Raw genomic sequence first — 23,593 nt, forward strand, 5'->3', positions numbered from 1 at the left:
CGTGGAAAGCTGGTGAGGTTGGGTTCAGATTGTCCCGCAACCTGGCACCAATTTCCGAAGGAACTCGTTTGCTCTGTGTTGTGGCATGGGGTCTGCCGCAATTCGTGATCCTTGGTGAAATGTCCCCGTTGGGTTCCAAGTGTTGCAAGCATTCGGTTCGTCGGGTGGCGGAAGGGCAGTAATTCGTCGTTCCAAGAAAGTGCGCACACTTTGAAGTGTGCTATCGACATGTCCATCGTCCTCGGTTGCGGCGTCTTGGAGGTAGCAACTTCGGTCATACCATTGGTCCTCGGTGATGGTGACGAACCAGTTGAGGTCCTGTCTGTTCAATTGATTCATCCAGGGACCAGTTTTAGCCATAAGCTCCCAGAATTTGGTTCCAGTCGTGACGTTTTGCTGCTCGGCATCCGATTCTTGATCAGAGTGGATGTCTTGAGTCTCGATTTGGTGAGTAGTTGATCTCAGAGCCGTCCATCTGGAAGTCTTCGTCCGTCATGTTGTTGACTAGAGTATGAAGCCCTTGGATTGATAGTGAATCAATAATGATGCAGAAAACCTTGGTGATTCGACAGACAATGGCAAACTCCGAAGGGATATGAGATCAAGGCGTAAGTAGTGTGAAGGTGGATGAATGTGTAATGGAAGCTGACTGAGAACGACATGGCATGAGTTTATGTGCCCAACGAAAGCAGGCTACCCAGGTGATTCATTCGAGTTGCTCGGTAACCGATTCAACAAAGCAAACAAGTGTGCTAAAATATCAGAGCCTGGCATACAGAACAGCAGTGATAGACACATAAACAAACAAAATAAGCAACTCTATTGATCAAATTTCGGTGCCTAGTAATATGGAATGCGAAAGCCTAGTGCCACGTAGGGTAAATTACTGTTTCGCTGGTTCCACTTTTTAAATTCAGAGTGCATCGCAACACATGCTACGCATGTTTTACCATCCTGAATCTGGAATTGATCTCCAAAACTTGAGATAGTATCTGGTGCAAGATAGAGTTTAAAGATGTATTATTATTAACCTCGCCTCCAATCGCCTTGGAAATTCTGCGTTTTTTTGTTCTCCGTGCCTGTGTCTCTTCACCACCATCCCACAAGTTGTAGCTGCTTGAGAGCACTGGCTCGTCTTGGTGTGTTGGATCGATCCCATTGTCCACCTCGGGTTTGAGAATTGAGGTGCTGCCCACGGGATCTGGGTAGTGCATTGGTATATCATTCTGGTTCTCATCAATTGAGCCAAAATTGAAGTCAAAAATGCTGTCCAACTCATCGCGTTGATTGGGAAGAGATTAGTCGACAGTGGTTGACGATGTCACTTCCAGATCAAAGGTCGGGCAATTAGCGTTGGTGTCTGAACGGAGAAGTTGCTCAAATCTTTCCGGCACCTTCTCTTCCAAAATCTTGACCATGAGATCCTCTATTCTCGCGATTGAACTCGGCGGGAGGGTGGCTTCACATCCAATCGAGCGGCTTTGCCGAGAACAGCAATCGCCGGTTTGCCGATCATGATGTTAACAAGACAGGGCCATTGAACCGAGATCTCAGAATTCGTGTTCGTGAAGAGTTGAAATTTGACCTACTGTTGTGATGATAATTTGGGTCCAGGAATGAGTTGTGGGCTCTGAGGCAGTGGAAAGCGCCACGTTGTATCATGGATTTATAATACTTGCGAGAGAACGTGGGCTCTTCAAGCCTGCTCTTTGAGATGGTAATTCTTTATGTAGCCATTTCCTACGTTACTTGACATAAGCTGTCACTGAGAAGTAAACAAAATGGGACGTTGACACCATGATCCTTTCATAGGATTGTGGAAACAAAGGGCAATTTTGCAAAGAATTATATGATGACCACTTACTCAGGCATGTTTTTTGAGCCCTGCATCGCATGAAATCTCATACATTGCAAACATCAACTGTTTCCCACGATCCAAGAGGAACCTGTGAGGGTTAGGGATCTTGTTCCACGAACGTTGATGCCAAGCCAAGCCACCTCAGCCCTAAAATCTGGGGTACAGCCCCGATAATGCCGATTGGCTGCACCGGTCGCCGCTTTGCTGATGATGGGACTCTGCATGTTCTGATGCGCCGCTGTCCAACAGATCAACCGCCTGTCTCAGACACCGACGTTTCCGAGAATAGTAATCCTCCATTATACATCTCGACCTCCAAAGCCACGTCTTCAACACTCTGTCCCCCAGATCTTTGCTTCGGCACACGCGCGCAAGCAAAACCCCTGCCCAGCAGACACGCGCGCCAACCAACAACCAGGCGCAAACAATGAAGCAACCAACATCCCCCATCACCCTCCCACCACAACCTGACCCAGCCGTCCAAGAAACCTCCTTCGAGCCCGATTCCAGTCCGATGCTTTCCCCCCATCTAAACGATGAAGAAAGCGCCCCAAATTATGGCTCCGTCCCACACGCGTCTCCAACATCCACGCCTCCACCAGCACCAGCCCGCGCGTTGGCCCCTGATCTCCTAAGAGGTCTGCTAATGGCCTTCATGGCCCTCGATCACACCTCCCTCATGCTGCGCTCCTGGCCCCACGCTACCGCGATCGACGGCGAGAACGATTCAGCCCCTGTCCACGAATGGAACCGTCCTGCCGCATACGTTATCAGAACGCTCACACATCTCTGCGCACCGGGGTTCACATTCTTGCTGGGGATGGGGGTGGTTTATTTCGGGAGATCGCGAACTTCTCGTCCGCCAGATAAGAGATGGATGACGGGGCAGTTGGCGTGGCACTTCTTTGTCAGGGCGGTGGTGCTGACGGCGATATCAACTATAATGGGGCTGGCGGTCTCGGGCGGGAAGGTGTGGTTTCTCAACATGGTGTTGTTTAGTCTGGCGGTGGATTACCTTCTCGCTGGGTTAACGTGGATGGCTGTGGCCAAAACGGAAAGATTACTCGCGTTTGCGTTGCTGAAGGTCCTGCCGTTGAGGAAGAAGGATGATGTGACTGAGCCGTTGCTTCCTGGGCCTCAGCCGAGGTTGCATGGTGAGGAGGAGATGGCGCCTGATGTGGAGATTATCAGGGCGGCAGATATTTCGTGGCATATTCATAATGTGTTCCTGGCTATTGGGGCAGCGGTGACGATCTGGTGGAATATCTGGCTCAGCCCTACCGGAGGGAGGTGCGGTGTCGATGCTACACCGAGGCTGCCGGGGAGCGATTGGATCAAGATTTGGTTCTACCCTATCATGGACGAAAGAGTCAAGTCTGGGTTTCCGCCTCTAGCATGGATGTCGTTCGCGGTTCTGTGATTACTCTATGGGAGGATCATCCTGGCGCGGGCGTGGAGTTCAAAGGCTATTACGTTGGGCAATGCTCTTGCCAGTCTAGGCTTTACTCTGGTGTTTGTCTTCGCCAGGATCTTTCACGTCGGAAACCTGTCTGAGGGGTGCTTGAGCATGGCGGAGCACCAACAAGGAGGGGACCAGTATCTTGCCTCGGTCAAGTCCTTCTTTTACCTGACCAAGTATCCCCCTGATGTAGCCTTTTGGGCTTTTACCATGGCAGGTAACCACCTTTTGTTAGCGCTTTTTGGCGTTCTTCCTCCACTGTTTGCGAGCAAGGTTTTCCATGTCCTGCTGGTCTATGGAACATCGGCGCTGTTTTTCTACATTGTCCACATCTTGATGCTCGGGGCTCTATCGCTCCCCGTCATTGCGCTCATTGGCAGGGAGGTCAGCGATCCTTTCACCAAGCAACCTGTTCGGGGAGTTGATCAGTTGTGGGGCTTCTTTTTCAGTTGGGGGATGCTGCTGGCGATACTGTATCCTCTCTGCAGGTGGTATGGAGGATTCAAGAAGGCGAAGGGGCCTGATTCGATATGGAGGTTCTTCTAGAGGTCTGTGTTGACGGCACCGGGACTTGGATAGATGGATAGATTGAGGCATCCGAGTATATTACAACTACATAAATAACCGCTGTATAATGTTTGGGTCCTCAATACTGTCTGCTCCGATCCTGGGTCTGTACCTGACCCCTTCCATGTAGGTGCATGTCGACAAAGCACAACACCACGTCATACTATTCTGCAACGCCATGCATCCAAGGCTCTCATGCTGCGTAGGTATTATTATAGACGTCCCTCGGTCTCATCCCAGATGTGGCCGCTCGAGCTCAATCATACGGTCCTCCCATGCCGAGAAAATGCGGCTCAGCTTCTTCCCGCGCTGAGCGTTCTGACTCGAGCGCTTGACGAAGATACTGCAACTCTTCGGAGAGACGAACAATCTCGAGCGCCGCGGCCTCCATAGTGCTGCGGTGGGCGTCTCCGCTGGGGCTAGGAGGGGCTCGGCCACTGTTGCTTTGGCGTTCCTGCCGCTGGCTATTTGCCGAAGTCTGGCCTTGGCTACCCACAAGTTGAGGATGATGGGGATAACTAAGATTGTGAGAAGCCAAGCGAGGTTGTTCTATCGGCTGGTAGAAAATATTAGGCCATATACTTCTCAAGATGGAAACAACGGTTACCTACAGATATGAACGCTTCGCCGGTCCTCATTTTCATAGCCTGCCACGAGCCCACATGGATCGCTAAATCGTGAAGACGGGTCACAATACACTGTGGCACCTCGCCTCTGGTAGCAACACTGAGCCCCTATATGATTGTCAGAAATCATCTGACTTCATAAAGGATACTGTAGGCCGTCAACCCCCCTCCCTACCTGATCGATCCCGTTCAAGGAAGGGTAAATCGATACAAACCAAAGTTCAGCAGGAGCTCGATTCGATGTTTGGAATTCTTGGGCGTTTGGGTCGATAATTCCTGGTGATGTGAAAGGCGGTTAGTACCTAAGGCTAGGTAGCATAAGGTAGTTGTATTTCCCCCCCCCCGAGGCTCGTAGATATATGTAAGTAGGTACTAGGCAGTACCGGCACTGTTACAAGCGTAGTAACGGAGACAACGGAAAGGTTCGAGGCTGGTCAACAAGAGAGTTGAAGGATCGATCAGTTGCGACATACTAATATTCAGAGCGCTGGGCATGAATCCAGTTTCCAACATTCGTTCAATATGCGCCTCTACTTGAGCGCCTGCAGCCGCGCCCGAACTGGTGTTGTTGTTCATTCTTGGCGTTTGTGAACGCCCTTGGGAGCAAGCACGCACGAAGAACACAAGGTAAAAATGGTGTATACACGCGTTGTACGTGCGCCTGGGAGAGGCCCTGGACAGCGAAAGTCGAAGATTACGGGCAGGGTGATAAGGAGCGCAGGAGAGAAGATTGAGAGAAGAGAATTCAAGGTCAGTAGGACGTTTCAAATGTGTGACTTGACGGTGGCTTGGAAAGGTTCGAGGCTACCTCTTTTGCAGTCCTTATCTCGTGGCTTTATTTGCGAGATCTGCGTGATTACATACATGTGAGTGGATCTGTCTGCCACCATTGAGGGAGTTACCGCGGTGCGTATCCCTCAGCAGGCAGTCAAGGTTTGAATCAAGCTTTTCGTGTCTCACCGTGGCCCATTTGCGGACAGGGCACGTTGTTGCACTTTGTTTTGAGCCTCAACAGCCTATCACGCCTTTTCCAAACGACCGAACAAATGTTCCTGTGGTTGGCAAGACGCGTATGCCTATTCGCGTCGTTTAAAGTTTGTAAAAGAGCTACAAAGATAACGCTATCAGAAAGTTATACCAATCCAAATTCAACCACATCTCTCCCCCATCCTAAACCTCACCTTCTCTCGTACCAATAACATGGCAGAGTGAAACCAGCCTATACCACCCCTCTCCAACCCTTTCCAGATGGAGAGGCAAAGAACAAGACCCCAAGACAGCAACAATATCACCGCTTTGCACACCCCCCATATCAACCCCAATATACCCATTCTTTGTGCGAAACGGCACCGTATTCGCAGTCCTCACAAACGGGCTATCCTCCATTTCCCACTGACGGTCCCAACTCTGTGCTTCATAAACCATTCTAGCGGTAAATATCATGTCTGACGGATCCAGGGTTTCACTCCTTTCCTCATCCACAATAGATCTGAACATCTCTTTTGCTCTCTCCAGGTTCATATCTCCGCATTCACGTTCCAACTCTTTTCTGAGATAAAAGTCATCCGAGGTGACCAACATCAGGGCATCCACCAGAAACGGGATACTTTCCGGTTGAACGACAGACTTTGGCTCAGACGCAAAGACGCCGCGCCGGGCGGTTGTCTCCTCGAACAAGCGGCGGAGCACCGCTTGCACTGTCCAGAGGCCATTTCTTGGGTCCTTGCGAGGCGGCTCGCACAGCGTGGTGCACAGGGTTGTTTCGGCCTTTTCGTCAAAAAGGGAACTCCGCGACAGATCTGATCCGGTACCGTTGCCAGCTTGGGGTCAGTTTGTTAGTCTCGGGAGGCATGGGGCGGTAGGCTTGCACTTCTGCCACCTCGTCCATCACAATGCCATGAACCCGCAGAGTTTTCCCGTCAACAATGATGGATCTTGCCGCGGATGGGGCGCCGCGATTTGCGTGGTGGTAATTCCTAATGGGGAAATTCTTATGACGAACGCAATCGGGAACTCATGGTGGAAGCTTGAACTGTGAGTCCGACTGGGCGTCTGCCATGGTGATAAAAAGTTGGGCAAGGTCCCTTGTCATACGGACCATGTTGGCGGCGAAACTTGTGTAGACTTCAGCCACGGGTGCATCATAGTCTATCTTGATGCCAATGTCAGCGACATTAGCCAGACCGTACAGCTTGTCTCTTGGGTCAATGCAATCTCGAACGGCAGTGCGCAAAACCAGTGAGCTCAGTAGCACATAAGGTTTCGTGTTGGGAAACCTTCTCAGCCTGCGAGTGATGGTAATGTCTGTGATCCAAGTATTGGCTTCGATATCGAGAAAGACGCTGCTGACCGTCTTCCAAACTTTGGTACCGACGCCCTCTGTAACTGCGTTGGAGTGGATAATAGCGTTAATAGGCCTGCTCCATATCCAGTCGGTTATCCTCTCAATATCCTGAACGTAGCATACATGGTCTCCAATGATCAACAATGTTTTCGGCGAAAGAACAGTCTCCTGAAATGTCCACACACGGCTCCAATACACGTGCTGATAGAAAACCGGAGTCCTGAGGAGGGTAATGATATCGCCCAGCTCATCAACCGTGTCGACATAGGACTTGTCCTTGAGCGGCGTCAACCTGGGGTGTTCGCCCTGCATGTCGGGATGTTCCAAATCCTGGCAAAGCGTGTTGAGGAAGCGAAACACCTTGGCGTCGTGTTCTTCAGCCTCGGAGCCAAGAAGACAAAGAGCCTCGTGGCATGAGGTGTAAATCGACCCCATAAAGCGAACCTGGTCGTTGCGCTCGGGGATGTTGCACTGATTGATGCTATCTGCATCAACCCATAGCGGACGGGAGGGGAATTCGGATTTAGAAACCACTTCAGGGCAAGCACGAGGTTTTGGGTCGCTTGGAAGGGCAGCCCATTGACCGTGATCTCTTCGGCAATCGATGCATTGCCCCAAACATAAGACAGAGCATAGTAACCTGTTCTTGTCGTCGCCTTATCGAAAGGGTCTGCCCAGAGCCGGCAGGCGATGGGTTCACCGGGTGCTGATGTGACCGAGAGAAGACGGATGCTGAAGGATGATGAACCATCCTCATTCTGAGTTGAAATGGGAAGTGGAATTGGGTTGTAGAGTTGCGCCGCAATCTTGAAGTTTGGGCTGGCGATGTTGCTGTTGTGAATTTCGGGTTTGCCAGGTGGTAAGGACAGAGGTCGCGGCGTGTGGGCCCCATGCAGGCTCTCAAAACACTGACCTTTATCGTCAGAACTCCAAAAAGCATCTTGGTCATATATCAACATTGACTTTTGTATTGCCTTTCCAAACCGCCACTCGCTTAACAAAATAATTGCAACCCTAGCAATTTCCCCCTTGACCACCAGTTCACAAGTCACCACCTCCTGCAAAAAGGACAAACACTGATACCAAAAAATGCCAAAAGCAATTCCAACACTTCATTCACATACTGGAAATGACTGAGCCGCCCACGGCGAGACTCGAACTCGCAACATTCAGATTAAAAGTCTGACGCGCTAACCAATTGCGCCACGCGGGCTGTTGACAAGCTTCCCATTATGATTGACTTGTCGTTGGCAGCCCTGTTCAGCACAACCCTTTATGAATCTCTCCATATCCTCCTCAACCTGCAAGCCCAAGTCGCCATCAAACATGAGGTCATTCCCCTTGGCATCAACAACCGGAAACCCATCTCGCCACTGTAAAAGCATCCCCATGAGCCCCTCAGAGTACCTTGATTTTTGACCAACGTGATTCCAAACATTCCACTCCCTGACTCATGAATAATGAATCGCGGGCCGAATCTTGACAATGACCATATCTCGTTCCTTGTTTCTGGGTCGGCACGTCGGTTGATCCCAAATACAACTTCCCCGAGCGCCACAAACGCCTCAAATGCTACCCGCCAGCAGCCGCAAGCCACAGCGGAATGCATACCCGACCTGAGGGAAGGGAGGGAGAAAAGCTGTCAAGCATCAAGCCTTCAGTTCCATCCCCAGCGGTCTTGTGACAAAAGAACCCGTACAGCTCAGATTCCAGCCCTGAACAATGACGTCCTCTCCATCATCTTCAGCCTCCTTTGTTTCATCAAAACCTAAATTTCAGCCCCCCCAGCCCCAGCCTCAGCCACACCCCTGATGACGTCACTCCCCTAAGTAACCCCAAGGCCGAATTCGCCCAACCCACCACGCAGCGGCAAAAAAAAAAAAACAACCGCTCGTGACGCACCTAGGGTCCAACAGGTGCATGCCCCAGCTTCCCGGATCGAAATGGCACCACCCCATCTCCCAGGATACCACCACTAATAACGAACCATTGTCCCCTCATCAACGGAGCATTTTAACAATTCGATCTCGCATCATGTGGCTCAACACCAAGCAAGGAACAAGCATATAACAAACAAACTGTTCATCTGATCAATTCAGCAACAGGCAATGCCCTGCTCTACTTGCTTTTGCCTCTTTCTCCTCGTTGTTGTAGGCTACCTCCCTCGCATCTTTGCAAGTAGACATGGACAACACCGCGGTGACAGTAACGCCCAACGTAGGGAGTAATCATAGATCCTATCTACATAAAGTCCCTTATTCTGCACCAAACAACCCAAGTTCCAGAACCTCCTCCTTTCTCCATCAGAATAATAAACAGAAAGCAACAAAAAGAACCAAATGGGAAGTTTTCTTCTCCAGTGAAGTCAAGTAAGAGTAAAACACCAACAAAAAAAAAGACAATAAAAAATAAAAAGCAATCCTGTCAAAATAAAAGTGAATAAACGCCACGTTCATGTAGTTTGTCCCAATGCCCGTCCCCCAAATAAAAATCACATACCACCCCTTTGATCCCAGTGCCAGTATACAGAGCGATTGTGTGGTTGTTTTTCGCTCGACTGTGCCAGAAAAAGCTTCATTCTCTCTATGCCCTCTCAAAGGCACCCCCGAGCGTGCCGGTTGGGAGAAAAAAACTAAGGGATGTCATGTCTTCTCTCTTTTCTTTTCTTATCCCATGAGCCGCCAAACCGAGATGCGCGTCGTGGTATCGTTTAAAAATAAAAAGCAAGAAGCGCTAAACAAAGGTGCGCAGCAAACGCCGGTGTCCTGTAAGACCATTCCCAAATTATGATGTGTTTTTGAGCGGGGAGTCTCGTATCTCCCTGTGCCCGGTTCTGTTGGTGCTTTCGTCGAGGTGAGGTATTGGTTTGAGGTAATGGATAGTTTTGTCGGCGAAGCGGTGCACCATGCCCGTCTGTTGTCCGGTGGCAGGTAGCGACTTCATCGGGCGTCCACGAAATGTTCGAACCCTCGATCCATCGTCCCGAAGCATTCCAGCATAAAACTTGAATTATTTCTTTGCGCGGCTGCTAGAGGCGGTGATTTTGCTCGTCGTCATAAGATCGCCGATGTATTTTTGCAGAAACTTGTTGTGGTTGTCGAGCTTGTCATGTTCCTCCTTGACGGCCTCTATTCGGTTGAACAACACAATGAGCGAATCCTGCAGCGCTTTTGCGTGCCTATACAGCTGTTAGCCCATGCCTGGCGTGGTCTTTGGTTCTTGTCACGATGCGCTGCCAGGACTGACCTTTGTAGCTCTTGTCTGGCTTCCTTTCCCAGATGCTCAATGTCCTCGCTCGTTCTTCTCGGGCTCATGCTCCTCACATCATCTGGCGCAAAGTCTGTTTCCATCGGCCCGACAGAAGCATCCCGAGAGACAATCATGGTACCGCTGCTCTTTCGACTGGGGAGGCGAGGTCGTGTTGGAACGGGTCCATGAAGGACATCGATATGGTCGCGCGATGTGCCGGAGCCTGAATCCGACCAGTCTGGGCTCTGAGATTTCTGCGGGCTAAGGTCACCCATGATAGAGGTGTATAATCAAACTGCAGTATCCGTCGACGAGTGGGTGCGAGATTTTCGTCGATGGGCTGTGGTTGAGCCGTAGGGGAGCGGTGTGTGGGAATGTCGGGCTAGTGTTGGATGGGGTCCGTCTTGGTAGAGCCGTGTATGTATGTAATGGAGGGAAAGAAGACTAATAAGAAAAGCCAGCTCCTCCTTCACCGTCACTTAAGCTACCTTGCTATTGCCACCATTCGCCAATCTGCGTGGCACAGGGCTGAAGTGTCGTTGTAGTGCTTGAAGTAAGCGGAGAGAGGGCCGGGAGGGCGTGGCAGAGAGAGAAAGTTGCAGCACAACTCTGTGTGGGAACTAGAGAGGGGGTGTTTGGTGTGAAAAAAGGGTAGCGCAGGGAGGTGGCAGCGAAACACTGTCGCGCTGGTGGGTCGAGGGCAGCCGTCGTGGGTTCAACTCGTGGTGGATGTCGTGGGTCCCCGCGGAGGCTTGTTGGGATGGTCACTGGTGGGAGGCCAAAAAAGGGGACCAACACAAGCCCACAGTTAAAAGATGTGTCACGCCCTAAGAAGAGACGGCGGAAACTTCCGGCAGAAAAGACAGCCTCCGTTTACCGTTTGGAGCTTGTTTGCGAAGAACGGGTAAGCTGAGAGGTTGGCGTGCTGGTCAGGAGATGAAAAGGTGAGCAAGCGTCCTGTTTTTCCCTCCCGCGATCAGCAAAGACGTGCCTTGCTGCGGTGGATTTTCTCGGCGTCCAAGGGCGGCCGAATTGGCTTCTGGCGCAAGAGGGGGCGGGAGGGGTATCTAGCTCGCTGGCTCGGTTGTGGTCACAAGGAGCGGAGGACCGGGGGCCTGTTTTGGGTTGCTTGCTGCGGAAAGCGAAACGTCGATCGGAGGGAGTAGGTAGAGAGAGACTGGCGATTAGCCGCGCGAGCGAGTGGTCGTCGCTTGTGAGTACGAGGCTTTTAAGGTCTTTCGATGTCAGGATAGGTAAGGTATCTAGATGTCTGGATATCTGGATAGTACCCAGGAAGGCTCAACCGATGTCGATTTGGTCGTTCTCGTGGCACCTGTCTTGTCTCTGTCCCTTTCTTCCCCAGGCGCCACATGCGCGGGTCCATGGCCGACTCCTCCGCCGAAAAAAGAGTTGGCGTTTCTGCCTCAGGCAGCGGTCCCCTGCTTTTCCTGCCGTCGGTTTTTTCCAGGATTAGCACGATGTCGTCAGTCCACCACAGCGGATAGGCGCCTTGATTGGCTGCGTCATGCAGCCCACCACGGCCAAAACCCCCAAGGTCCGACAGGGGTCAGCAGTTCATGATGAAATGGCTGCAGATTTTCATGGGAATCCCATTCCTCCTGTCTGCCCAACAAGCGAAATGCCATTTGTCCCCACCCACCTCGCTGCCGACCCCCTCATCCGGCACCTGTGGAAAGAGCTTCCTTTTTGCTTCGACACATCAGGTACATTATTACCCTGCAGATGTCAATCCGAGCCCATCAAACTTTTCTTCCCTCCTCCTCTCTTTTTTTTCCGAGCTGTTTGCATTGCTCGTCCTCTTCCAGCTGCGTCATGGATTACACCGTCGCATCCCGCTCTGCGGTACATAGGTCCACGGTAGTGTCACCGGACACCCAACCCACCATAATAATTCGACAGTGTTTCTCCCAAGCTCTTCAACCACCAGAGTCATCCAAGGCAAGGCATTGCCAGTCAGCAACTAACTATACCTCTCCTAATGAGATGAACATAGAGAGGAGAGGAGAGGATAGGATAACAGGGAGTACAGATGGCACAGCACCGTTGCGCTGTGACCACTCGATGGGCATGTTTGCCAAACCCTTGCAGTCGTCGTTCCCTGTTTTGGCGACCAAAATCCAACCGTCCACACCGTTGTCTCTCCCCCCCACCCGCCGCTGACGAATCGACACCGTGGGGACCGGGATAAGACCCTGAAAGCCGCTTCGCACAGTGCTGGTGTACGCGAGGTGCTTCATGCGTCTGAACACCGCTGTCGGCACTGGGGAAGTTGGTGTCTCATATACAAGCACTGATTCTGCGAGCAGGAGGCGTCGATGAGGACTGCCACTACTACACTTCAGTCATCAAACATCGACATGTCGACATGCCCGATACTGTCTGTCACAGAAAGACTCCAAACCTTTGCATATTTAGCCTTTATTGGTTCCCACTCCTCCGTCTATCTTGGGTGCTTCCAAGAAGCTTGTCCACCACACTACCACGCAACGTGTAAAGCCAAGCTACACGGGCAACGTAGCCGTGAAAATAACCACGGCAACACGGTACCCGAGCGCGGAATTTGGTGTCAGGGGAATGCCAGATGGAAACCGATCAGCATCTCATCGAGCAAGACATTGGTGTATATCATCGGTACGATGTACAGATATTCACCCCCAGACATTGCACAGATTGGTTTCCCAGTCAGCCCTCAGCACGTCTCGCACTGTGTCCACGACCGTCGATCATCCAGTCCAATGTCCGCAAACCAATCTCTCGCCAGAAAACTTGACGCGGGATCAACCCTACAGACCACCCCTCGTTGGTTACACCGTGTCACCGACTCAGCTGCTTTCCCCGCTACACAATTTACCTCGCCCCCGAACAGCCCGCCATAACGTCAGTCTAGCGGTGGACTCACTCACCACACACGGCAAAGCTCCCCGTCCTATCACCTTCTCCATTCCGTTATGACCTGCTCTTGTGCTTCTCGTGAGACCACGACATGGTCAACACGCTGTGGGATTCTTACACGTCTTGAACTGTACAAGTGGCCGGTGACAGCACACGGTAAACACTCACCGACGCCCCTCCCCTCACCTCGACCCAGTTATCAAAACCTTTGAGGACACAATAGGTTTGCTTCCTTGGGCACAATCGGCAATTCGGCACTCTGCCCATAGGTGCCAAGACCATTTCCTAGAAACTGGGCGCCCTGTTGCATATCTTGTCGTGATGGACTTTTCTCCAGCGGGATAATACCTCCGGTCTGGGAGTCTGGGCACACCGTCGTTGATGAGGGGAGGACTGCGATCCTCGGACAACCCATTACGGCATCCCTGGTCTTGGCCCTCGGCACTATCACCAACCTCAGCGCAACACTAGACTTGAAGTGTCCAAGATGTATCTCTGCACAGCATGTCGTTTGGTATTGGGCGAGGCTAGATCGTGATAGGAACCCACGATCCACTCTAGTCCTGCTGCTGCCTGTATCAACTGATGCTGCTGCACCTGACATGCATAGTTTTTTCCCACTAGCCATCTACCTACAGGATCATGTTCTGCAGTGCTACATGCTGTGTCACTTTGCAAAGATCTTCAGGCTGTGAGGAGAGCTGAGAAATCAAAATAGGTTCATAGCCCCCAGCGGCTCAGTTAGGAACTATGTATTCTAGTACCCCTCCTCTTCATGAAGATAATATGGATTTCACGATCGAACAATCATACCAGTGATCGGGTTTCGTAGTTGCTATGAGGAAATCTAGCCGCAGGACTACCGCAGACGTCAGCAGGGCGCAGCGTAGGTACCGTTGGGGTAGGGTAAGCTGAGCGGGACGTGCCGCCCCCCGGTTCTATGATCGTAGTAGAAAGAACTATGGTGTAACAAGGTCTTTGCTGCTGGCTACATTGCACCTTTGTGCAATACAGATACATGGGGTATTTGGTCAGTTTCAACCCACGTCTTTTTGAGATATCAGGTACTTGGTGATGTTTTTGGAAAATTTTGGGGCCATAATCTCCGGCCACGTCACGTGGTAGATGCAAAATACGAGATATGATGGGTCGGGAAATTTGATGATCAATATAGGAAGTATACGTTGGATGTGTTTTCTCCACTGTGATCTCTCTCGTTGTCGTGGCGGCTATTGAGTGGAAAGGCGGGTTGAACTACGTGGATGGTACCTTGCATGGGGAAAGTCCGCAGTGTTAATTCAAGCTTACGTATGTTCTGTGAAATCTCCGAGGGCTCCGATGTTGCAAGGTTTGGAAATGGAGATTAGGTCAATCCTATGATATGAAAAAGAACACGTGGGCATGTGAGGGATGGGGATGGGGACTGATCGGCTGAGGCAAAAAAAGGGTTGGTGGTGATCTGGTAGATCTGGAGATGAAACACGAGGTATAAATCGATTGGTGGAGACGAGTTGAGTTGTTGTTGATAAATGCCTTGATATAGGTTCAAAAGACAGAGAAAAAAAAAAAAAAAGGAGGTGATTGTGGTGCAATCAGGCAAAAGACAAGTGAAGATGTGCTTGGATGTGTATGACTAGAGTGAGATTCGAACTCACGCCCCTTACGAGACCACGGAACTCTGGAAGTGGAGTTGAGATTAAGGGTTTGAAAGAAACCTTAACGTGGCGCCTTAGACCGCTCGGCCATCTAGCCTGACAATTATTGTGATGTTGGGATGGTTGAGAGGGTGAGCTTATGAGTGAGAAGTTTTTGTGGGTGTGCACGACTCAGTGGGTGCTGGTCTTGGCAGGGCTTTTTGGAGGTGGAGATGAGGTTGCCGGGTTAACACAGACTCGGGATGGAAGAAGGGGGCTATATAGGGGGACGCCTTGGACATGACCAAGTTGCAGCACTATCCATGCCAGCTAGGTAGCAAGCAATATAAGTATCACAGGCTCGTGCTCTACCCCACTGACATGGTGGTTACTACCTAGCTAGTAAATGATACATTATTGTTTACATGTTAGCCTTACTCAGTGCTTCATCGTGTAAGCAGGCTGTCCTGCATGCGAGATCTTAATCAGGGAGGATGCCGAGATGGAAGGCGGCTAAATTGTCTCGCATGTGGAGGCATGGGACAGTCAGGAAAAACCTGGGCCCCTTCTGATCTGGAATTCTGGCTGCCGAGTTGTGAAACCCTGGATCTTGTATCGTCTAGTAAGCACACCAGACCCACAGGATGTTTTCTTCAATTCCTTGTCCATGTTCCTTATTTTGAAAAGCGTTTAGGATTCACCTTCAAAAAATTGATATACAAGGCCTCTGCTATAACTCTTTCAACCTTTCACTCTCAGAATCCTTGCCCGCCACGCTGGCACCATCTCTTAACTCCTCCTGGACCTCCCTCACAATATCCATAAACCAGCTCGCACTGACAGCAGTCAACACATGCCACCACCCATGCAACTCCAACACCCAAGCCCAAGGTAACCCCATCTTCACCCTCAGGCTCCTCAGCTCCGTACAAAACTCCAAGTCAATATTCCAAAGCGCATATCCGATTAACAACAACCACAGCGTCCTCCTCCCCCTCTTCTTCCACGATACCCTCTTCGCTTCCGGAAACGGCGGGTTTCTCCAAAGAAACAAGTAGTGCCCTCGGATGGTGATCAAAACCAACGCCAGCCCAAAAGCAGAAGCATGGTAAATGATCTTGCCATTCGAGATGTAAAACGCCGAAAAGAGCGGAAACCCCACAGCCATCGACCAGTTGAGTATCCTGTCACGCTTCGTCCCAATGGTGAGAACACCTTGAAGCAAAGACCAGACAAGCCCTAACATGGCAAGCTCGTCGGCGAATTGCATTGACTGGCGGAGGGTAGCGTGAAAGGCAAAAGAGCCAATGCCGAGGACGAGGAGAGAGATGGACATGAAATCATATCTGGGGGAGAATAAGCCTTTGCTCCCAGGACCGTACATGTACACAAGGGCGTAATAAACTATTGCTAGGTCAACAACTTTCACTTATTTGAGGCAAGGTGGTGGCATACCATATGCCAAGTTTGTCAAAGTGCTGATAAACTCGGCGAAATATCTGCTGACGGCATAGTCCTCCTCACAAAAGCTAATTTGCACTCTTGTCAGCAGTCATACTCACCCGATTCTCACAGCGACAAGAACGAACTTTGCAGCACTAGTTGGTGGACTCCAAACACCCTCCAGCGCGTGCGGATCGCCAGCAAAATGGCGGTTGTGATGTCCCATCTTGGCTTTCTTTCGCCGTTCTACCTTGTGCTGCAGGCTTGACAAAACTGACACAAACCGGCATGTCAAACAAGACGGGACAGTCAACAAAAGTACCAACATCTCCTGCAAAGCCACGTGAATCAATTACTACTACCTAGGTAGTCAGACTCTGAAAAACTTTTTTTATCTTGGTTAAGAACGGTTAGCCTAGAATTAGGCTTGTTTTCGCTTAACTCTACACTCGCTATTTTCTAAAAATAAAAATTTACGCAACGCCTTATAAATTAAATTTAAAACCTGTGACGGCATACGGCAGAGAGCATGATATAGGGTTAGGGGTGCAGGGAGGGGAGGGAACAGGAGAGGGCTGAGGCCAATGGGAGAGCAGGAGGTAGCGAAGCTCACGGTCCAGGTGGACAGGACGGACCAATGAGATGGGGACCGGGGACCGCGGCGGGGCTGACGGTCCATGATCCAGCATCGGCCAATCAGGAGTGGACCGAGGACCGTCTATAAGTCAACGGTCCACGGTCCTTAGGTCTATATATACGGAGGAACTGGCTGGTATAGATAGACAGTTCCGCAGTATGCAATACAAGTCACAATCGTTGGTATCTAGACTGTTGTGATTGAGACAAGCCATTTATTGTACACTGTTTAGCTGTACCGAACCAGGATTGTTCAGAAGTGCCTTCAACCAGTGTCCCTTTCAGAGGTTCTGGATAGGGGTTCGTCATATTAATCGCTAGATTTTCCGGATAAAACAAACGCATTATGTTTCCGTATTTGTAAAAAGTATTTATTCGCGCAGAGTATTTAGGAAAAAACCGCCCGGATAGTGGTTTGGGGCGCGGCCACAGGCCTGAGTGTATGAGTAAGAAAGTAAGGCTCACGGAGGATTCGGGGGTTATTAATATACGTAAAAAGAAAATGGAAATTGTAATTAGTTTTAGTTACGGTAAATATAGCCGAACAGTCGTTAGACCCATTTCAGCTCAGAGTAATATTTACTGCGCTTACCTTTTACTTGCCTTATAAGACTAATACGGGCTGAGCCAAAGTTCTTATCGGGTGTGACTATATAGGCACGCAAAAGAATTACGGTGCATTTACAGCAATCAACAAAATCTATCCAATCAAAATCACTATCCAAACGCTAAACCCCAAAATTGACCAGCCTTAAATTCAGCCCCACAACCTCCCTTCCTCCAGTCACACCTCAAGACTTGCTGTGATCATCTGCAGAGTCCTTAGACCTATATCGACATAAATAGCCCCCAATGACTCCCGGGAATACCCCTCCCGATAGCCCGCAAGACGAATAGCAGCCGCATCATTGTCCCCAGCTCCTCGTGCCATAGCCGCGCAACGCTCAAACTGCATGTCGTGTTCCGGAGGGGAAGTGGTCGTTTCGTCCGAAGGGCCCGCTGAGGAGCTAGCAACATCTGCTCGTCCGACCAACATGAACATTTGACTGGATGCTGCCTGGTCTGGCGTGATGTTGGAAGTGGCTAGCGGCCTCATCACTATAGCAGCGCTGCAGTTCCAGAACCGGACGACGATATCCCCTTCTTTTGGCTGCTGGTGGCACAAGTCCGATGAAGTATCCTGTTCCAAGACTAATCCGGGCATCCCCGTCGACGTGCCGGCCTTCTTCGTCTGATGCGATGTAGAAGGATTCTTGCTCTGAAGAGATGGAGTGGCTTAGGTCGCTGTTTGATCTTGCTGTTCCATCCATAGGTACACCGTGTTTGTCTTCCTCGGGTCTCCTATCGACAAGTATACGAGAGCCAATGGCGAATGGGTCGGGGATATTTCGAATGCGGCCTAGATTCTTGTCATGTACTCCTCGTCGAGTTGCCTAAGCGTCGATAGTTGCTCGCTGTCGTAGAATTCGTCCCAGGAGGAAGTCCAGTCTTGTTGCGCGCGGTGTGATCCCACCAAATCCCCATAGCCAGGACCAATTCGGAGAATTTCACCAGCGATATATCCAACAGCTCCGATAGCCTCAGGATCCCGCTGTGGTCGTTCTGTAGAACAAAGCTCCTCGTCAAGCTTCTGACCAAGCGCCCGTTGAATGATACCAGCCGTCCTCACAATCGTGATCGGTCTTTCCTCATCCTTCAGATACCCAACCCCTGTCTTTCCACCAATGTTCTTCGTATGATGAAACGCAAACCCAACTACACTCCTCCAAAGATCATAAAACGACCGGTTGTAGTCGACCCTCAACGAACCCACTGTGCCCCTCCCTCGCGGCGAGACAGCCCTCCCCGGCGTTTGCGTAATATTCAACCGACCCAGCCTCTGCTCCACCCCACCCCCCAAACTAGTAGCCACATCATTCGGACACCCCAACAGCCCATAAACCCTATCCTTCAACTCACTACACTCATTCCCCGCGAACCTCTCCACCAGGCTCTCCAGCGCCATCATGCTGGTATGCCTCTTCTCTCTTGTTTCCAGTAGCCTCCGCATAGGAGCCATGATGGTAGCCACAAGCTGAGACTCTGTGTGTTGTTGGGGCGGGGGTTCTCTGAAGCTGCCCTCCCATACCGCCACCAGCATTACCATTCCCAACCTGCACCCACCCCTGAAACTCCTCGTAAGCCCGTATATCTGACCCGTACACAACCAGCAGCGACCTCGGCAGGCACGCCACTTGCACCACCCAGAGTCTAGTCCAGTACGTGCTTTCCGCCAGACGCATCAGGGTGGCTTGTGGGGGCTTTGGGGAGTACCAAATCTTGATCCTGGGGGGCTGCCCAGTAGGTTGGGGAACCAGGCCCGCGGCGAGGTGCTGAGTCTGGCCGGCTTTCCACTCTAGTGACATTGATCGATATACTGCCGGTCCGCCGGACGAAGAGAAGGGGTGGTGGTTGACCGTGATCGGGGGAGATGGGGCGGTGGTCGGCTGGGTGGAGGGTGGTGAGAGGGAGGACATTGTTCTTTTGTCGGAGTAGGAGGGTTGTCAAAGGTGTGTTGCTTCCAGGCCGGAATGGTGATGCTGGTAGGGGGAGGACATCTTGGCTTGGGGAGAGTGCTGTTGCTGTCGAGCGAGACAAGGGGAGTTTGGCGTTGTCCTTGTAGGAACTTCCCCATGTGTAGGAGAGAGCAACATATTTGGGCTTTTGGCTGAAGAAGAAGGGATCGAGAGTGCATACCAAGGGATCGGCAAAGTCTCCTGGCTCTATCGTGAGGATGCGCAGGGCGTCTTTCTCGGTTTCGATGGGTGAGTATGGGAATGATGCATTCTTGGTGGACATGACTGGGAGATGTTGGAGAGAAAGGATGAAAGTAAATAAAGCCCCGAACCTCTGCATTCGAGGAGGAACAACCTGTAGAGTTCTGGTATCTGTATCCCCAAAACCAAATGGTATAAGATTTGTAAATGCACAATGACGGCGGGCGGAGCGGAGGAGGGGAACTTACGGTGCCTTGATCTGCAGCTAAAAATGGGCGGCATTCATGGCACATCTCGACGTACCTAGGCATGCCACGCAGATCAATACTGGCTCAAGGAAGCAGGATGTTGATGAACTGCATTTCTACGTCTACCTATATGAACGGTTGTATTACAGCATTGAATCACCCTCCGTCGACATCGCACTCCAGATTGTCGCTCTACCCAAGAGACACAAGAACACCCTCCTTGGGAGATAACCCAACAGTATATCTTTGTTTTTCTGCACCGACAGGTTCATTTGGAACACCAGGCGCAAGCTTTAGGTCCGGGTATGCTTGCAAGGCACGAATGACAGCGTAGCTCGCTTCCATCAAAGCAAAATCCTCTGTGACAAGGTCAGCAGGTGGGCAAAAGCACAAAGGCGGTAGAAAGACTTACTGCCCAAGCAAAGCCTTGGACCGGCATTGAAATCAATGTAACCAGCTCCAGGCTTAGCCTTCTTAATCAACTCCCCGTCTTCTCATCTTTCTGGGCGATAGACTCCTGGGTCTGGACCATAGATGGACTCGTTTCGATGTAGGTGATATGTGGAGAATGCGATTCCGGCCCCTTTCGACAGTAGCACGGGAGATCGGCCATCAGGACCACCTCCTCGAGGGAGGATGGTAGGCTTATTGGTGAAGCGAAGGTTGAGCGGTGGCGTGGGGTACAATATCAAAGCTGCGAGTATCGATCGGTAAGTAAATATCCATGAAGTTGGAACGTCGGTAGAAGAAGCATACCTTCATTGAGACAGCAGCGAAGGTAGGGAAGCTTCCTGCTATAGTCAGGGGTGATATATCCCTCTGTTGGTACTGTAGCAATATCCCGCTTGAGCCGCTCCAAGATGTCTCGGTTGCGGACTAGGTGGAAGCTGTCATAACAAGATGCGTGAGTACTTGGGAAAACGAACAATGTGTAGGCAAGATAGGTCTTACAAGGTCCAAGCCAGCAAGCTCGCTAGCACATCCCGCCCGGCCACTAAGACATGGAGGAGCTGGTCACGGACCAACTCGAAGTCCTGCATCTCCTTCCAAAGATCGATAATGAAACCGTATTTTTCGGTGGCCGCCTCCTCGCCATAGTCGTCCTTGTACTTCATGGCCCGGGCCGCAAAGAAAGTTGTCCAGGCGCGAACCAATTTGCAGGCCTTGCGGAACTTGGGTGGTTGTAAATCCAGGCGACATCCGCCAGGCGGGTACGGATGGCAAACATAAAGGCAGCATAGTCGAAGTTGCTCCTCACAGCTTCACGCTGTGTCTTCTCCATATTGCTGTGGGGTTTGCAATAGAGAAGGTCGGAGGTGAAATAGCCCGTTGCGCCGAAAAGATGGATGCAACAGGTTGGCGCAATATTAAAGTATGGTGTGAAGAGGGCGACGTTGAGACTGACGACTAGAATCCGTAGACCACTGATCTGACTCCGCGTATTCAAGTCAACATCGAGACCTTCAGCAGTCAGGCTCTGTGCAACCGATATCGTGGCGGGGTTGGAGGAACAAAGAGCGCGCGGGTTTCAGGTGACGCAGACCACCAAGCAGTTGTCCCAGCAAGCGTGATTTCTCATGGCAGATTGCGAAAAAGAAAACAAATAATACAAACCAAGACTTCCCAGTCTCATGGAACCGAGTTTGATATGAAGGATATTGTTTGCCCAAATTCAAGGAAGCGCTCAAGACGAAACATTTTCAAGACAGAGCCGCAGAGCCTTGCTGCACGATGACCTATCGGGCTGAGGGGGCTATCTGATGGAGGGTAACAGTGATATAGCTTGTGCAACCAACAGTCAGCAACTGAGGCTTCAGGGTCCCGGCAGCCCCCATTCTCGTAGCCCCACAACGGCTGATGTCGGGGCCGTGTGCGGGCGTCATCTCGCAGCAGCGTGGATCATGTCCACAGTCGAACTCGGCATGTAACGCTCTCCAAAATGACGGATCCATTCGGCAGCCTCAGTGCTGGAGTCCTACTCAACGGCCTCAACGAAACCCTTACTGCCCTCGAAAGACTTGACGTCGACGCTATCACAACCGGCTTGTTTGAACAAATCGGCGACCTCAAGGCTATTGTCGAGTCCTTTGACCAGCCCGCCATAGCTGAGCGACGAAGTGTGTCTTTGCACGTCAGGCCTCGGGCCCCAACTGAACGGTTCCTGCAGCCCTTTATCGGCAGGACCGCTGCTATCCTGATTGAATCCGGGGCTTATCTTCGACTTTTGCTCCCAAACATCAGAATGACCGCCGATGAGAGGGAACAAGGTTTCTGGATTGAGAACGAGCGACGGCTGGAGAACCAGCCATGGTATCTGGAAACGTCACTTTCCTTGGGACTACACACCGGAGTGCTCAGAACCCTTTTCACAGCCATCGAGTTGCTCAAGATTCAGAACTTTTCTTCATAGACGACGAGGCTCAGTTCAGCTTCCTACAGGCTCGCTCTACTTTGTCATGCCGGCTGGTCAACAAGCTTGGATTGGCCCGAAACAGCCTTTCACTCATCACCGAAGAAGTCGTAAACTACGACGCAACAGCCGTTGCAGATGCTATCGCAGCCACAGAAGTCAAACTGAAGAGGTTCTCCGAGGCCGAGAAGCTATTTTACATGCTGATTGATCGGTCGTGGTACACCAAGACTGTGGGTGAAGACAGCGATCATCCTGATCGGCTTGCTAACATTTGGTTCCTCGCCATGTGCTTGGAGCAGCAGGGCAAGTGGGAGAAGGCACTGGAGCTGTGCAGGGAGTTCTCGGTCGGTATTGAGGCTATTGATGGCCGTGGCTTGGGGATGAACAACAAGATGTATCCAGAAGTGATGAAGAAGATTGCGGAGCTGGAGGGGAAGATCGCCGGTGGGGGGCAGTTTCGAAAAGCAGCCGTTTAGGGACAATGAAAAGGGCAGAAGTGTATAGATTAAGATTGAAGAGGCTTGGGTAGATGATGTTCGGACGGATGAGATAGTAATCTAAAGGCCTTTGTGGGTGTGCTTTGGAAAGTTGGGATGGAAAACTGCATGGAAGGATAGGATACCCGGGGGTGTTTGTTGCATAGCGTTTGTTTTGTATTTTCTGAGATCGTGCTGATTCTCTTGCTCTGTATGCATTGTCAAAATGGCCCATCTCATTTGATAGGGAGATCGCAAATGTTACATTTTAATTCACAAAGCATGTGATGTGTTCAAAGAGCGAGGACTGCTCGGTCCCCCTTTCCAGACTACTGCAGGCACCCTGCGGCCTTGTGGGTCAGGAACATGCAGAAATTGTTTGATCACCCAACTATGGACCCTTGTTGAGAAAAGAACGCAGAATACCTCACCTTTTTGAACTGGTCTACCCCTCCCACATAAGAATTTCAGCTGTTGCAAAGCCCAAGCAACTTCAAATAACATCAAAGTATGTAGACTCGCTGTAAAAACGCCTTCCCAGCGCCACCATTCAACTCGCAGGGAGCTAATCCCGAGTACTTTCAACTCAAAATGAGCGTACTGGAATCCGACGAAAGGAATTGCAAGCAGGAGCCCCTTCCCAAACATCTGGCACTGACAAGCGAAAAATCAACATGTCATCCGAGCAAGCAAGAAAATGGTGGATTGGAACGGGCACAATGGGTGGTGGCTTGGTCGGCGTCTCCTCAACAACGTATTGGAGGCCGTAAGTTTAGTCGCCAACATGATGCTGGGAATGGAGCAGATGGGGCTGGTTATAATAAGCTTTGATGGGATTAGAAGACACTTTAGCCTCGATTGAAGTGAGCTACCTAGCTGAAGGTAGACACTCGAATAATATAATATTGTGGGAGCAACTGTCAAGAGGATGAGAACAGAGCGACTAAAAGTTGATGAGAGCAACTATTGAG

The 23,593-nt window shown here is 50.9% G+C and overlaps 5 protein-coding genes and 2 non-coding genes across 7 annotated transcripts; 3 read left to right on the top strand and 4 right to left on the bottom strand.

Moving 5' to 3' along the window:
* Nucleotides 1-7,389: 7,389 nt before the first annotated feature.
* Nucleotides 7,390-7,611, bottom strand: QC763_105520 (uncharacterized protein; the record flags this gene model as incomplete). Its single annotated transcript, XM_062907121.1, has 1 exon — nucleotides 7,390-7,611. The coding sequence occupies one exon, from the start codon at nucleotides 7,609-7,611 to the stop codon at nucleotides 7,390-7,392; it is 222 nt and encodes a 73-aa protein (XP_062770038.1).
* Nucleotides 7,612-7,993: 382 nt separating this feature from the next.
* On the top strand, nucleotides 7,994-8,067 carry QC763_0006670. Its single transcript has one exon. It is a non-coding gene; the product is annotated as a tRNA-Lys (tRNA).
* A 1,796-nt stretch (nucleotides 8,068-9,863) lies between these two features.
* On the bottom strand, nucleotides 9,864-10,378 carry QC763_105530 (uncharacterized protein; the record flags this gene model as incomplete). The annotated part of the gene is made up of 2 exons (XM_062907122.1): nucleotides 9,864-10,032; nucleotides 10,101-10,378. 2 exons carry the CDS (start codon nucleotides 10,376-10,378, stop codon nucleotides 9,864-9,866), a joined length of 447 nt encoding a protein of 148 aa, XP_062770039.1.
* Nucleotides 10,379-11,737: 1,359 nt separating this feature from the next.
* Nucleotides 11,738-14,039, top strand: QC763_105535 (uncharacterized protein). The gene is made up of 2 exons (XM_062907123.1): nucleotides 11,738-13,210; nucleotides 13,286-14,039. Exons 1-2 carry the CDS (start codon nucleotides 13,073-13,075, stop codon nucleotides 13,709-13,711), a joined length of 564 nt encoding a protein of 187 aa, XP_062770040.1. The 5' UTR covers nucleotides 11,738-13,072; the 3' UTR covers nucleotides 13,712-14,039.
* A 607-nt stretch (nucleotides 14,040-14,646) lies between these two features.
* Nucleotides 14,647-14,768, top strand: QC763_0006700. The gene has a single exon. It is a non-coding gene; the product is annotated as a tRNA-Leu (tRNA).
* A 484-nt stretch (nucleotides 14,769-15,252) lies between these two features.
* On the bottom strand, nucleotides 15,253-16,364 carry QC763_105540 (uncharacterized protein). The gene is made up of 3 exons (XM_062907124.1): nucleotides 16,240-16,364; nucleotides 16,106-16,179; nucleotides 15,253-16,054 (listed from the first exon to the last, which is right to left on the bottom strand). Exons 1-3 carry the CDS (start codon nucleotides 16,317-16,319, stop codon nucleotides 15,381-15,383), a joined length of 828 nt encoding a protein of 275 aa, XP_062770041.1. The 5' UTR covers nucleotides 16,320-16,364; the 3' UTR covers nucleotides 15,253-15,380.
* Nucleotides 16,365-20,680: 4,316 nt separating this feature from the next.
* QC763_105555 (uncharacterized protein) lies at nucleotides 20,681-21,015 on the bottom strand (the record flags this gene model as incomplete). Its single annotated transcript, XM_062907125.1, has 2 exons — nucleotides 20,681-20,905; nucleotides 20,932-21,015. The coding sequence occupies 2 exons, from the start codon at nucleotides 21,013-21,015 to the stop codon at nucleotides 20,681-20,683; spliced, it is 309 nt and encodes a 102-aa protein (XP_062770042.1).
* Between the last annotated feature and the right edge of the window lie 2,578 nt (nucleotides 21,016-23,593).

This window comes from Podospora pseudopauciseta, chromosome 1 (assembly GCF_035222475.1).
Source record: "Podospora pseudopauciseta strain CBS 411.78 chromosome 1, whole genome shotgun sequence".
NCBI classification, from domain to species: domain Eukaryota; kingdom Fungi; phylum Ascomycota; class Sordariomycetes; order Sordariales; family Podosporaceae; genus Podospora; species Podospora pseudopauciseta.